Source organism: Dermatophagoides farinae, chromosome 7 (assembly GCF_024713945.1).
Source record: "Dermatophagoides farinae isolate YC_2012a chromosome 7, ASM2471394v1, whole genome shotgun sequence".
Classification (NCBI taxonomy): Eukaryota; Metazoa; Arthropoda; class Arachnida; order Sarcoptiformes; family Pyroglyphidae; genus Dermatophagoides; species Dermatophagoides farinae.
Genome location: NC_134683.1, coordinates 4,306,658 through 4,320,103, shown reverse-complemented (window position 1 = coordinate 4,320,103; position 13,446 = coordinate 4,306,658). Strand labels below are relative to the sequence as shown.

The 13,446-nt window shown below is 36.4% G+C and overlaps 1 protein-coding gene across 1 annotated transcript; it reads right to left on the bottom strand.

The window, feature by feature from the left end:
• Positions 1 to 89: 89 nt before the first annotated feature.
• Positions 90 to 13,430, bottom strand: Obsc (Obscurin). The gene is made up of 13 exons (XM_075732983.1): positions 12,005 to 13,430; positions 9,918 to 11,936; positions 7,896 to 9,776; positions 5,806 to 7,639; positions 5,610 to 5,729; positions 5,374 to 5,552; positions 4,499 to 4,765; positions 4,207 to 4,428; positions 3,997 to 4,127; positions 3,775 to 3,934; positions 660 to 3,692; positions 361 to 589; positions 90 to 281 (listed from the first exon to the last, which is right to left on the bottom strand). Exons 1-13 carry the CDS (start codon positions 13,428 to 13,430, stop codon positions 95 to 97), a joined length of 11,688 nt encoding a protein of 3,895 aa, XP_075589098.1. The 3' UTR covers positions 90 to 94.
• Positions 13,431 to 13,446: the final 16 nt, after the last annotated feature.

Genomic DNA, 13,446 nt, shown 5'->3' with positions numbered 1-13,446 from the left:
TAATGATAACGTACATTCATTCACAGATTTTTGTTGATTGAGCAATCACTATAAAGTTGATGATTATCTGATGAAAAATAGATAGATCATTCATTCATTCATTCAATCCAATCAAATCAAGTAAACGAGAATGCTTTGATGAAGATTTATCATCCATAAATTGTTTTGTAAATATTTGCATTTGATTCGTGTCAAACAATGCTGCTTCACGTTTTTTCATCATAAATTCATTCGGTAATAACCATTTGCTTTCATAACATTCTTCGATTGTGGGTCGTTTACTAGTTTTATAACGAGAAACAAAAAAAACAATCAATACTTCAAAATCATAATCAATGAAAAAGAAATATATATACTCACTGTGGTGTTAATTTAAAAACAGACAACAAAAATCGAATTGCTTCTTGTGTAACTCGTGGATATAAACGTTCGAAAAGGTATCTGACGAAAACAACATTTTCAGCCGTTTCTTGTGAATCATGGCCTTTGAATGGTGAATGGCCACTAAGCAAAATGTATGCCAATACCGCCACAGTCCATACATCCGTATATGGAAGCGTCACTGGTTCATTTCGAATTAATTCCGGTGCTATTTTTCAATGATTAATCAAGTCATCATTAGTCATGAGACAAAGATTCGAAATCAAAACAAAACTTACCAATATATTCTGGATTAGCGGAAATTGTCAAATTATTTGTATTAGCACTACTAGTGTGATTGGAATTGATGTATCGTGCATTGGCAAAATCTGTCAATTTAATTTGTAGATTTTGTTCACTTATAACAAGTATATTATCTGGTTGTAATTCCAATAGGCCAATACCACGAAAATGTAAATATTGTATGGCATCTAAAACCTGACACAGTATGGTTGCCACATGTTGTTCACTATATGATTGTCGTCGACAAATATATGTGAGAACATTTAAACCAGAACAAAGTTCAATAGCCAAAGTGAAAAGATTACCATCACGATTGGCATACATTAATCTGGCGATTCTTTCATGTGCTAGCGATTTAAGAATTTCATATTCATGATTAATCGATGATTCTGATTCACTTTGGACAAGAACACATTTACAGGCCAATGTTTTCTTGCTACCATCTTTAATGTAAGCACGAGCAATAACAGAGAATTTTCCTGTAGAAATTATTGATTTAAAATCATAAAGTTCTTTAAATTCAGATTTAATCAATTGTATTGGTTGAACTTCTTGATTGTAATCGATTGGAATCGATTTCGTTTCCATCAAATCATTACAAACGAATTGCATGGCCATTGGTAAAGCGATAGTTTTTATGCTAGCATCATCAGCAGATAACATAGTGACAGGTTCACTTGGTGGGCTTGGATCACTATTTCCAAATTTATTCATTGCTGATAATCGAAATTGATATGATTCATTTGGTTCAAGACCGGTGACCAGGTAGAATTCTTGATGAACATTCGAATCGACGATTGACCATTCAGAAGTGGAAAATTTTTTCATTTCTAATCGATACGATTCTATATGAGCATCAGCTACATGTTTTGGTGTTGACCATTGCAAATAGACATCATGGTTCGAATAATCTTTGATTGAAGGAGCGCCAACATTGTTTGGAACATCACCAATCGATAGACGTGCTCTGCTTACCACAGAGCCTAGGGTATTACGTGCAACACACCTATAAACGCCACAATCATATTCTTTGGCTGGATCCAAAATCAATTGGCAGCGACCATCATCTAATCTTTTCACTTTGGTTCGATTTGTTTCGATAACAATCAAATCATTACGGAACCAAGTGTATGATGGTGTAGGCAAGCCTATAGCATAACAAGTGAATACCACTCTTCCATCGTCTTGAAAAGATGTATCTTGAAGTTTTTCCCGGAAAAATGGCATTACAAAATCAGAATTATCAATCGTTTCGGGTTTAGAGATTCCAGTTTCTTTTTTCAATGTTTTCAATTGGCCATGTAAATACAATGGAGTTCCAACTTCTCTTGCTAAACGTTTAGGTTTACGACCCGGTTTACCGCGCATTTCATCATTTATTTCTTCGTCCATAATGTCGGTAAATTTACGACGTTCTTTGATCGATGGTTGTGAAAATGTACCGGCCGGTACATATGATGTACGGCTCCAATGAGCTTGTTGTAGATTCGAAGCCATCATTGGACTATTGGCAGCAGCAATTTTCAAATATCGACGAATACGTGCAGGAAAATCTGTATCACGAAGCTGTAAAAGATAAGTGTCTGGGCCACATTGATAATGACTTTCGGATGTAAAATTCTCTGCACCAAATGTTTGATTTGGTGGATAAACATTTTCGAATGGTGCAACATTTCGTTGAAATCTTTTGATTTCTCGTTCCGGTGATACTAAAGGACTATATTGTTCGCCAGGTGGATAAATCATTCGACTTGGATGTGTATAACATGAATGCAGTGGTCGACGGCGATAGTATCGACGACACGATGCATTCTGATACCATTTATATGAACTATTCTTATAATCACGTAGCTTATCCATAATGTCCAAGGGAGATTTATATGGTGAATGTAAACTTGATTTAATCCATGGATGATTCAACGCTTGTTTCACATCTAAACGTTCAGTGGCATTGAAATTCAATGTTTTCCTCAGGAAATCACGACCCTGTTCAGAAATGTGACCAAGTTTATCATCGGATAAATCAAGATTCTTGTTCTGGATATTATGCATTGTGGCACGATCATTTTCGCCCAAGAATGGTGATATGCCGGTCAAAAGAATATGGGCAACGATACCGGCTGACCAAACATCGGTGGTCAACGTGACGGCATTCTTTTCGACAATTTCAGGTGAAATGAATTCGGGTTGTCCAAATTCCACATAGACTGATGCACCGGGTGTCAGGCGTTGAGCTAGTCCAAAATCACAGATGGTTATATCTGGACCATCGATTCGTTCCATTAGAATATCGTTGATAGTAAGGCCAAGATGACCAATATTTTTGAAATGCATATAATGCAATCCTTCAAGAATCTGTTTAATGTATTCGGCAACTTCTTGTTCACTGATTGTGCCTTTTCTCATTACGAAATCCATCAATGATCCACCACCATTCATGGAGGTTATCAATGACATTGAATATGGTGTACTAGCGAAACAATCGTGTAATTGTACTAGGCGTTCATGAGCACCTAATTGATTCATAATGTCCAATTCTGAATTCATAAATTGCCGCATTTCACCGGTTCCATGCATCATTTTTACAGCATAACTTTTTCCAGTAGAACGTTCAACAGTATGATAGGTAACACCTTGTGTACCACGGCCCAATTCATCACCAATATCATATAATTGTTCCATTGGTTTGTTTTTCGGTTTCATTGCATCTTTATAGCTAAATGGATATTTATCATAGCTGATCTGTTGTTCCTGTACGGTTACATAAGCCGAAGTTGTAGTCGAACCGGCAAAATTAGTAGCCGTACATGAATATAAACCACTATCACGAACAATAGCATCATTGATTACAATGGACAGATTATCTGTATCTCCAACAATTTTTAATCGACTAGTATCATGTAATGGTTGAAAATCTTTGAACCATTTGATTGTTGCTTGCGGTGATGACATTACCGAACATGACAGGCGAATATGATTTCGAGCAATAGCATTTGTTTCATCCAATAATTTTATGAATTTTGGAGCATCTTTTCACAAACAAAATGGAATACGAAAAAAAATCCAGCATCAAAACCAAGTAGAAGAGAATATTGCAAACAAAAAATTTACCTGCTTTTACAACTTTGATCGTTTTTTTCTCTTCACCATGTTCATTTTTAGCCACACAAGTGTAATATCCAGCATCAGAATCGGTCATTCGATTGATGAATAAACATGTTTTACCATTTCGATCTTTCATGAATTTGAAACGTTGATCATTGCTATCAATCTGTATTAACATGTATGATTCGATTTAAGAGACAAATTCCATTGGTGAAAAAAAAACAATACCTTATGATCACCAAAAAACCATTCAATCTCAGGTTCTGGATATCCATAAACCCAGAATTCTATTGTAACCGGTTGTCCAATCACACCAAACATTGATTCATGTTCATCTCGGACAAAAGTGGGTGCAGCAGCTTTGTGGTACAAAAAAAAACAAACAAACACAAGATAATCATACATCAACAGTCAAATTAGCCAACACAAAATACTTACCAACTTTTTCAGGTGGACGATGTTCCAAATAATAATCATCTGGTTTTTTCTTCGTTTCTTTTGCAGCTTTTTCAGTGGCTTCTTCATCTTTCAATTGTGATCGGAATGCAGTGGCCGATGGTGATGGATCACTTATACCAAATTTATTTTCTACACGTACACGAAATCCATAATCTTCAAATGGTTCAAGACCAACAATGTCACATTTACAATCCTTAATGTCTATTTATATATTAATAATAATGATCATCAGCAACATTTTTCGAATAGAATTATCATAATATATACTTACTGCCATGACAAACATTCCAAATGCCATCGGAAATTTTTGAAAATTCAACCACATAGGAAACAGGAAAACGGGGTTGTTCAGGAATTGATGGAAACCATATCAAGGTAAGACTGTTATCAATCATTTTCGTAATAATAGGCTTATCACATAATGCTTTTGGCACGCCTGATTGTCCAAATGATAATTCATCAGCAGCATCTTTGATTCGTTGTGCACTTTTCATTGATTTATGTGATTGTTGCATTCGATCTAAACCATTAATGGTGGCTATTTGCATTTGTGTGTGTGTGTATGTATTTATGACGAAAAAAAATCATACAAAGAATAATTAATTTTCACTATGTTAAAAGGTTTATTCCAGCAACAAACAGCAATAAAAACAAGAAACAAAAACACAGAAAACATTCTCATGTTTTTATACATTAAAAAATTGACTATGATAACAATAACAAGGACATTAGGGAATCTACTATCATTTGTTATTCGAACATCTGAATATATATTCTTGTAGATTCTTCAGTATGGAATCTACATCTGGATTACCACTAGTACTAATGCTGCCTGAACAATCATCGGTTGTTGATACTTGATTCAAAAAGCAGAATCATTTATCATCATTGTATCGATTGGAAATAGGTAATGGGATAATATGATCGATACAAAATAAACTATTATGGCATAGATTATAACCTGAACAATGGGTGGACTATTCAAAAAGATTTTTCCTATCAAACGTATTGATTGTCGAAGTAAACGTTGATTACGTGTAAGCATTAATCTATTAGTGTTGCATGTGAGTGTTCTATGGTCGATTCTATGATCGCTGCTATTTTGGCTACAGCGTCGGCCATTATTATTAGATAGATTAGCCTTACTCTCGTAATTTAGTTGTCCAATAGAATTATCGCTGCCAAATTTATTACTAGCCATGCATCGATATCGGCCAATGTCTCCATCATCAATATTATGAATTTCAAACGTTATCATTCCATTTGGATTGCATTGGAAAATGTATTTTGAGCCATCGATTGTAATTTCTTTATCATCTTTAAACCTTAAAATAATAATAAAAACAAATAAAATTCTGTAAATTTAAACAACAAATAATTACCATTTGAAATCTGGTGTTGGATTACCAACAACACAGGCAGTGAAACGACATGTTGATCTTTTGGAACAATCACAATCTTGCAATTTGGTGATAAAATGAGCTGCTTCACCTGCTTTTTCACTGCAAGTAGATATGAATGAAAAAAATTATGAGCATCACATACACACACATAGACATTATGATTATGATACATTACCCAAACAAAACATTCGATGATGTTTTATCCGATCCAACTTGATTGGTGGCCACACATTCATAGATACCAGAATCGGCCAAAGTAGGTTCAAAGATGGTCAACATTTGATTGCCATTGTGATCATCACGAGTGATAGAATACTTTGAACCACTTTCAATAGGTCGACCATTGAATGTCCATTGGATATCGGCCAATGGATATCCTTCTACTTGACATGTTAATTTTGTTTCCGAACCTGGCCGAGCTTCCAAGTCGGATAATTTTCGAACAAATTGTGGTTTAGTCATTGCATGTTCAACAACACGAGCAGTCGAACTGGTTTGACCTAACGAATTTCCCACAAAAACTTCATAGATACCAACATCTGATTTATCGAAATTCAATATGGTCAATTCAATATCTTCACCGTTGAAAGAGGTGAACACTTTATCTGGTGACATTTGTAATTCTTGTCCATCTTTTTTCCATACAATTTTCGGTACCGGATGAGCTTTGATTTTAGCCTTAAGCTGAACGGCATCTCCTTTACCAGCGCTCAGATCATTTAGTTGTTCAGTGAATGTCGGTGGACATTCTTCAAATTCACTGCCATAAAGAATATCCAAATGAGCTTTAGATGTAGCCGTTCCAAGATCATTTGTTGCTTTTACAGTGTATTCAGCTTTATCACGATGAACACAATCATTAATTGTCAATGTGTATGTATTGTCATTTGTTTTGCCAGTTGAATAGTGTTTACCATCAATTTGAATCTTGGAACCATTACGCATCCATACAATATCTGCTTCAGGGTTGGCCTCAATTTTCACTTCAAATTTGGTTGAACATTTCTCTTTCACAATCATATCTTCCAATGGACTGAGGATTACTGGTTTTGAATGTACAGTAATCTGACAGCCAGTCTCGATTGCGCCACCATCATTTTTGAATATGGCCGTATATGTACCACCATCGGTTAATTTGACTTGATCAAATTTAAGTCGTATAGTACCATCTGGTAATCGTTGTACGTGTATACGATCATCTGGTGTAATCAATTGAGATCCAAGCAAGAATTTAATATCACCACTATCGTTGTCAGTACCACAATCAACTTGAAATTCAATGACACCTGGTTCACCGGCTATCAAAGTTGTCGATTCTAAACCTTTACGCATCGTAGGTTTGACAGTAGTTTGTACTGGTTTCATGATGGAAACTTTTGCTTCGCTTGTAGAATCACCATGCTGATTTGATATTACCACTTTGTATTGGCCAGAATTTGCTGATTCAATCTTGCTCATTTGAAGCAAGACTGTTCCATCGGGAAAGTTGAGAAATTTGATTGAATCTGTTTCCTGTAATTCTTTTCCATTGCAATACCATTTAGTTTGAATAGGTGTGGGCAACGGAGTTGCCAAATGACATTTGAGACACAATTGACTGCCTTCATCTACTTTCGTATCATTTAGTCCTTCCACAATTTCTGGTTTTGTTTTAGCTTCAGCCGCTTTAAGGGAAGCTCGAGCGGCACTGAAAATCGTTGTGCCTTGTTTGTCCATGATTTTCACTTGATATTCACCAACATCTTTGGTCGCAAATGAATCAATGAGAAGAGCAATGGTTCCATTTGGTTCTTTTACGAAACCATGATGTTCACCAGGTAATAATTCTTCTCCATCTTTGAACCAGGCAACGATCAAATCATTGACATTCAAACCGTTGGTCAAATCAACAGCACATTGTAAACGACAAGGTTGGCCTGATTCGACTTGTACAGCAGATAATTCCCGTTCAAATTTCAGTGGATATTTCGCTAAATCTTTCGCTCCATCTTTGGCTGCTTGGTCATTATCTACAACAAAAAAATGAATGAAAAAAAGAAAGAAATAAAAAATTAGATTATGGTCACAGAGCAAAAAGGCAATCAAAGGCAGCATTTTTGGGCGTAAAAGACGACACATTTCAAAATTCAATTAAAAATGAAAATGATCATCATCGTTGGCTACGGCGTTGGCATAATTGTCATTTGTTTTGGCAAAAACAAACAAAGCAAGCCCAGCAAGAATCATTGATTCATTGGCTTCAAATTTATTCGACCAAATACATACCAGAAACAACATTGACCAAACAAGAATTGCTTAAATTTTGAGTGGGCGTTTCGATTTCAATTCGATATAATCCACTATCCTGTGGAGAACATTTCACATGGGTAAATTGTACTTCACCAGCATCGTTAATTTTCAAATCATTAACATCGGCTTTTTGCAATGGAATATTGTCTTTGTAAATGCGAACATCATTTGCTTTGATAGCAGAAGCTGGGCCAGTTGTCGATAATTTCATCGATAATTGAAGATCTTGACCAACGGCTACATTCTGTTGATTTGGCATACCTTCTTTGATAGTGATTTCTGGTTCAGGTTTGGTTTTTTCGACATCTTTTTTATCTTTAGCAACCATTGGTTCTTCCGTGATCGGTTGCTGTGGTTGGGCAACCTCAACTTTGGTGCTGACAGAAGTTTCACCAATCAGATTAGCAGCCATTAACGTATAGGTTCCTTGATCTTCTGGCTTAGCAGATTGAATCGCTAGACAAGTCTGCCCTTGATCATCATCGGTAATTTTGATTCGTTCATCAATAGCTGATGATAATGGAATCTTATCTTTCATCCAGGTCACTTTGGCAGCTGGATATGACTGTACTTTAGAACGTATTTCAATTGGTTCGCCCACTTGCACCTGTAATTTGACTGGTAAATCTTCAACGAATAACGGAGCATATGGTTCAGGTGTTACTTCTACTTTCGATTCGGTTAACATTTCACCGTTAGCATTTGTAGCTTTCAATGTGTAAACACCAGCATCTTGAGGTTTGGCCTGATTAATTTGTAACTGACATTTGCCTTCGTCCGATTTGACCAGCTGTATTCTGGGGCTTTTTCCGATTGGTTTTCCATCTTTGAGCCATTCAATTTTGGGTGGAGGTAATCCAAAAACTTGTGCTTCCAATATTAATGGTTTATTCGTTTCAACTTGTACCAATTCTTTCAATGGTTCAGGGAATGATGGTTGACGTTGTGGTTCGACAACCAAAACTTTAGCTTCGGTAGAAGCAACGCCTTTAGCATTCTCGGCTTCCACATGATATTGACCTGAATCAGATCTTTGTACTTTTTCGATAACTAATTGTGTACTGCCATCCTTATTGGATGCTAGCGTCAATCGACTATCTGAACTTTGTTCCAATGGTTGTTTATCTTTCATCCAACGAACAGCTGGCATTGGTTCACCATCTACTTTACAAAATAATTTTAGATCTTCACCTTCTTCTAATTTCACATCTTCCAATGGTTTCTTGATGATTGGTTCGTGCGGTTCATTCAGAAATTTTAGCAAACAAACTGTTTGTGCTTCACCAAATTTGTTTGTTGCTTTACATGTATATTTGGCAACATCATCTTTGGTGATGGTCTTCACTTCCAGTTTATGTTCCATATCATTCGAATCGATCAGTACACGTGGAGATGGCAATAATGGTTGGTCATTTTTAAGCCATTGAACATCGGGCGTAGGAACACCATCAACAATTGTTTCGAATATAGCACTTTGACCCAATTTCAATTTATTGTTTTGTTTGTCCACCGACATGACAATCTGTGTTTCATCCAATTCTTTGATGAAAGTTGGCTTTTTACCACCAATTTCGACAGCAAAATTTTTCTCAATCGTACCAGCACTGTTTGTAGCACGACATACGTATGGACCAGCCATATTTGAAGGAAACGATTGGAAATCAATACCATATACATTTCGTTTAGGTTCACAAACAATAGCTAGATCATCTGTTTCAGTGATCGGTCGTAGATCTTCTCCATGAAACCATTCAACAATTGGTTTAGGAAAACCAGTAATTTTGGATTCGAAACGTATCGGTTCACCATCGACAACACGTTTATCATCAAGACCATTGATGGTAGGAATTGTTGGCTCTATTGGTTTTTCGATTGTGTATTTCGACAATAAGTTTCAAATGTAATACGATTCAATCAATTAATCGATCAAATGAAAATCAATGTAATTCGTGAAGGGAAAAACAAAATCATGAATCAATCATTAAAAAAAACACTTACCTTCTACTTCAAGTTGAGCACTTTGTTTCAAGGTACCGGCCACATTTTTAGCTTCGCAACCAATAACACCGGAATCCTGTTGTGTACAATTCTTCATAATCAACGTATGTGTATCACCATCAGTTTTGATGAGAATATGATCATTTGGTTTAAGTGGAATTGAATCTTTTGTCCATATTATATCTGGTTTTGGTACACCAGTAATGACGGTTTCGAAACGTACATTATCATCAATTACAATGGCTGAATCTTGAATTGGTTTTGAAATCACCGGAGCAGTATTACTGGTCATCACTTTAATCTCAGCTTTATCAGACATTTGTTCACCAATTTTATTCGATGCTAAACAATGATAAGTGCCAGAATCAGATTCCTGTGCATTTGGCACCTTCATACTGTATGATTCTTCATGAGCATCGAAAAGGATTCGTTCACTACCTTTGGCTTCTTTACCATTGATAAACCATTTAATCTGTGGTGATGGTTCTCCAGTAACTGTCACTTCTAATCGAATATCATCACCAGTGCTCACAACTTGATCGGTTAGATTTTTCAAGAACTGTGGTTTCGAACTAACCGTAATAACACCTTTGGTTGATGCTTCACCAGCTTCGTTCTTGATTCGACATTCATATTCACCACTCATTATGATACGGATATTTTCAATTTCAAATTGATAAATATCATCCATTTCTTTACGGATAACCACATGAGCAGATGTACTGATCTCTTCACCATCTTTGTAGAATGTAACTTCAGGTCTTGGAAATCCAGCCAATTGTACGGTCATCGAAACATTATTACCTTCCATAATGTCTACATCCTGTAATCCTTTGATGAATCGAGGTGGAGCAAGCAAATCAAATCGTGCGGCCGTTTCAGTGGCACCAAAATCATTCGATGCTACACATTTATATTTACCAACCATTTCTTCAGTGGCTTTCATTACGATCAATTTGTATGAATTGTCCATTTTATCTTCAATTTTTTTGTAATTTTTATCCGAATCTTTGATTTCTTTATCATCTTTATACCATTTTACCAATGGCTTACTGGAACTTTTATCCAATTGTACTACCATTTCTACATTGCTTTGCATTTCTTTAGCAACGATATTCTTCAACACTTTGCTGAAAAGCGGTTTGGATGCCACCTGAACCTGTGCTTTTGATTCACATTGACCAAGGTGATTGGTGGCTTTAATCATGTATTCACCAGCATCATCATCCTGAAATTTATAAATGACCAATGAATATTCACAGTTAGCTTCATCATATCCTTCGGTTTTTTTATTGGTAGCCACAATTTTCTTATCGTTACATGTCCACACAACATCTGGTTTTGGAATGCCTTTGATGATGGCCGTTAATTTAACTTCTTGGCCCACATTTGATTCGACATTGCCTAGATGTTTGACAACATAGGGTGCACATTTTACGATTAATTCAGCGGCAGTTTCAGCTTGACCTTGAGCATTTTCTGAACGACAGACATATTGGCCAGCATGTTCAGCAGCCACTTTTGGTATGATCAAAATTGAGCTGTCATCTTTGTCGATAATTTTATAGGGTAAATCATTACTGGATTGACTAATGAGTTTTCCATCATGAAGCCATTGTACAGCAGGTCGTGGTTGTCCATCCACTTTCACTGCAAGTTGAATGTTTTCATCGTTCACTTGAGCTTGTAAATCTTGTAATTTCTCTTTGAATTCAGGGGCAGCATTCTGTTTGATTACGACCAAATTAGCATCAGCTTCGTCGGAACCTTGATCATTTTTTATTTTGCATTTATATTTGCCTTCGTCATCGGTAGATGCATCATCAATGATCAAAGAGAAATGACCATCTTTTTCTTGTTTAAGTTGAATACGTTCATCCAATTTAATAAGACGATCATCTTTATAGAATTCTACACGAGTACCAGTTGCTGCAGCATCATATTGAGCAGTGAATATAGCTTTCTCGTGTTCTTTAACCTGAATAGCTTCTAATTTCCGTAGGAACTTTGGAGCCGATGCTATGGTTTATAAACAAAAAAAAACCAAAATTAAATTAAATGATGGCAAATGTATGGAAGGGACTTACATTTGACCAGAACTTGTGTGTTCTGTTTGGCTGTTCCAAGATTGTTAGCAATCATGCATACATAGTTGCCAGCATCTTCTGATGTTGCTTTATCTATTACTAGTCGTACAATTTGTTTGTCAGCATCGATTGAACTTTGAATTCGTTTGGATGCGGGCAAATCTTGGCCATCTTTTTGCCATTTAACAGTGGTAGGTGCCGGTACTGCATCATATGTTTGTTCAATGACCAGTTGTTGATTGTCGTTGACTTCTATACGATCCAAAGCTTTAGTAAATTCTGGTTGTTTGACAACAGCTAAAGCGGCCGATGATTCAATCATGCCCAATTGATTTTCAGCCTGAAGTCGATACTTTCCTGCATCTTCAGCACTGACATTTTTAATCATCAATGTAACGTTTTCTTCACCTTCGGCCATCATTTTGTAGTGATCATTAGATTCAATTTTACGATCTTCTTTGTACCAGGAAATTACTGGTTTCGGATAGCCAATTACTTGGGCTTCGAGCAACGCAACATTTTGACCTTTACACACATCAACATTAGACAATTCTTTGAGGAATTTTGGAGCTATAGGCGGTTTCGGTAGCTGTTCCACAACACCTTGAACATTAAGTTCAGCATGACAGGAGATTTTCCCACTACAAGTGGATGCAACACACGTATATAGGCCAGCATCGTCCGGTGTTACATGCTGAAATATTAATGCAACCGTATCTTCTTGGTCATCGAATTGAACCTGAAAACGTTCACTTGCTTCGAATTCTTTACCATCTTTGAACCATTTAAATGCAGGTGACATACAACGAGGACTGTATGGATCTCTTGGCGGTATTGGGGCATTCTCGTCCAGACCAAAGAAAACATCCTTATTCTTCGTAACGGTTATTCTGCCAGAAGTTTCAGCCTGTCCTTCAGGATTGGTTGCAACACATCGATATACACCAGCATCACTTTGACAAACATTCGTCAGGACGATTTCAAACACTTCTTTTGATTGAAAAAGCACTTGGACACGGTCATTAACTTCTAGCAATCGATCATCTTTGAAAATTTGAACTATCGGTATTGGCAGGCCTCGAACAATCAATTCAAAGCGTACACAACTGGCGCCTTCCAATAAATCAGTATCCTTGAGTTTAACTTTGAATTTCGGTGGATGCGGCAGAAATGAACCTCCTGGACTAGTTGGACGTGAATCACCGCAAAGAACGTTTAATGTTGAACTGGATGCAACCGATGTTTTCGAATCAGACGCAACAAATGTATAGATACCATTATCATCGATAGTCAGATTATTAAGTTCAAGAAAGTAGCTGTCACCTTTCTTATAGGTTCGATAATTTGTCCCGGATAAGACAGCATTATCTTTCAACCACTGAACATTAGTGGTACCGGGTGTAACTTGACAATGAAAAGTGGCCATATCGCCTACTTGTTTG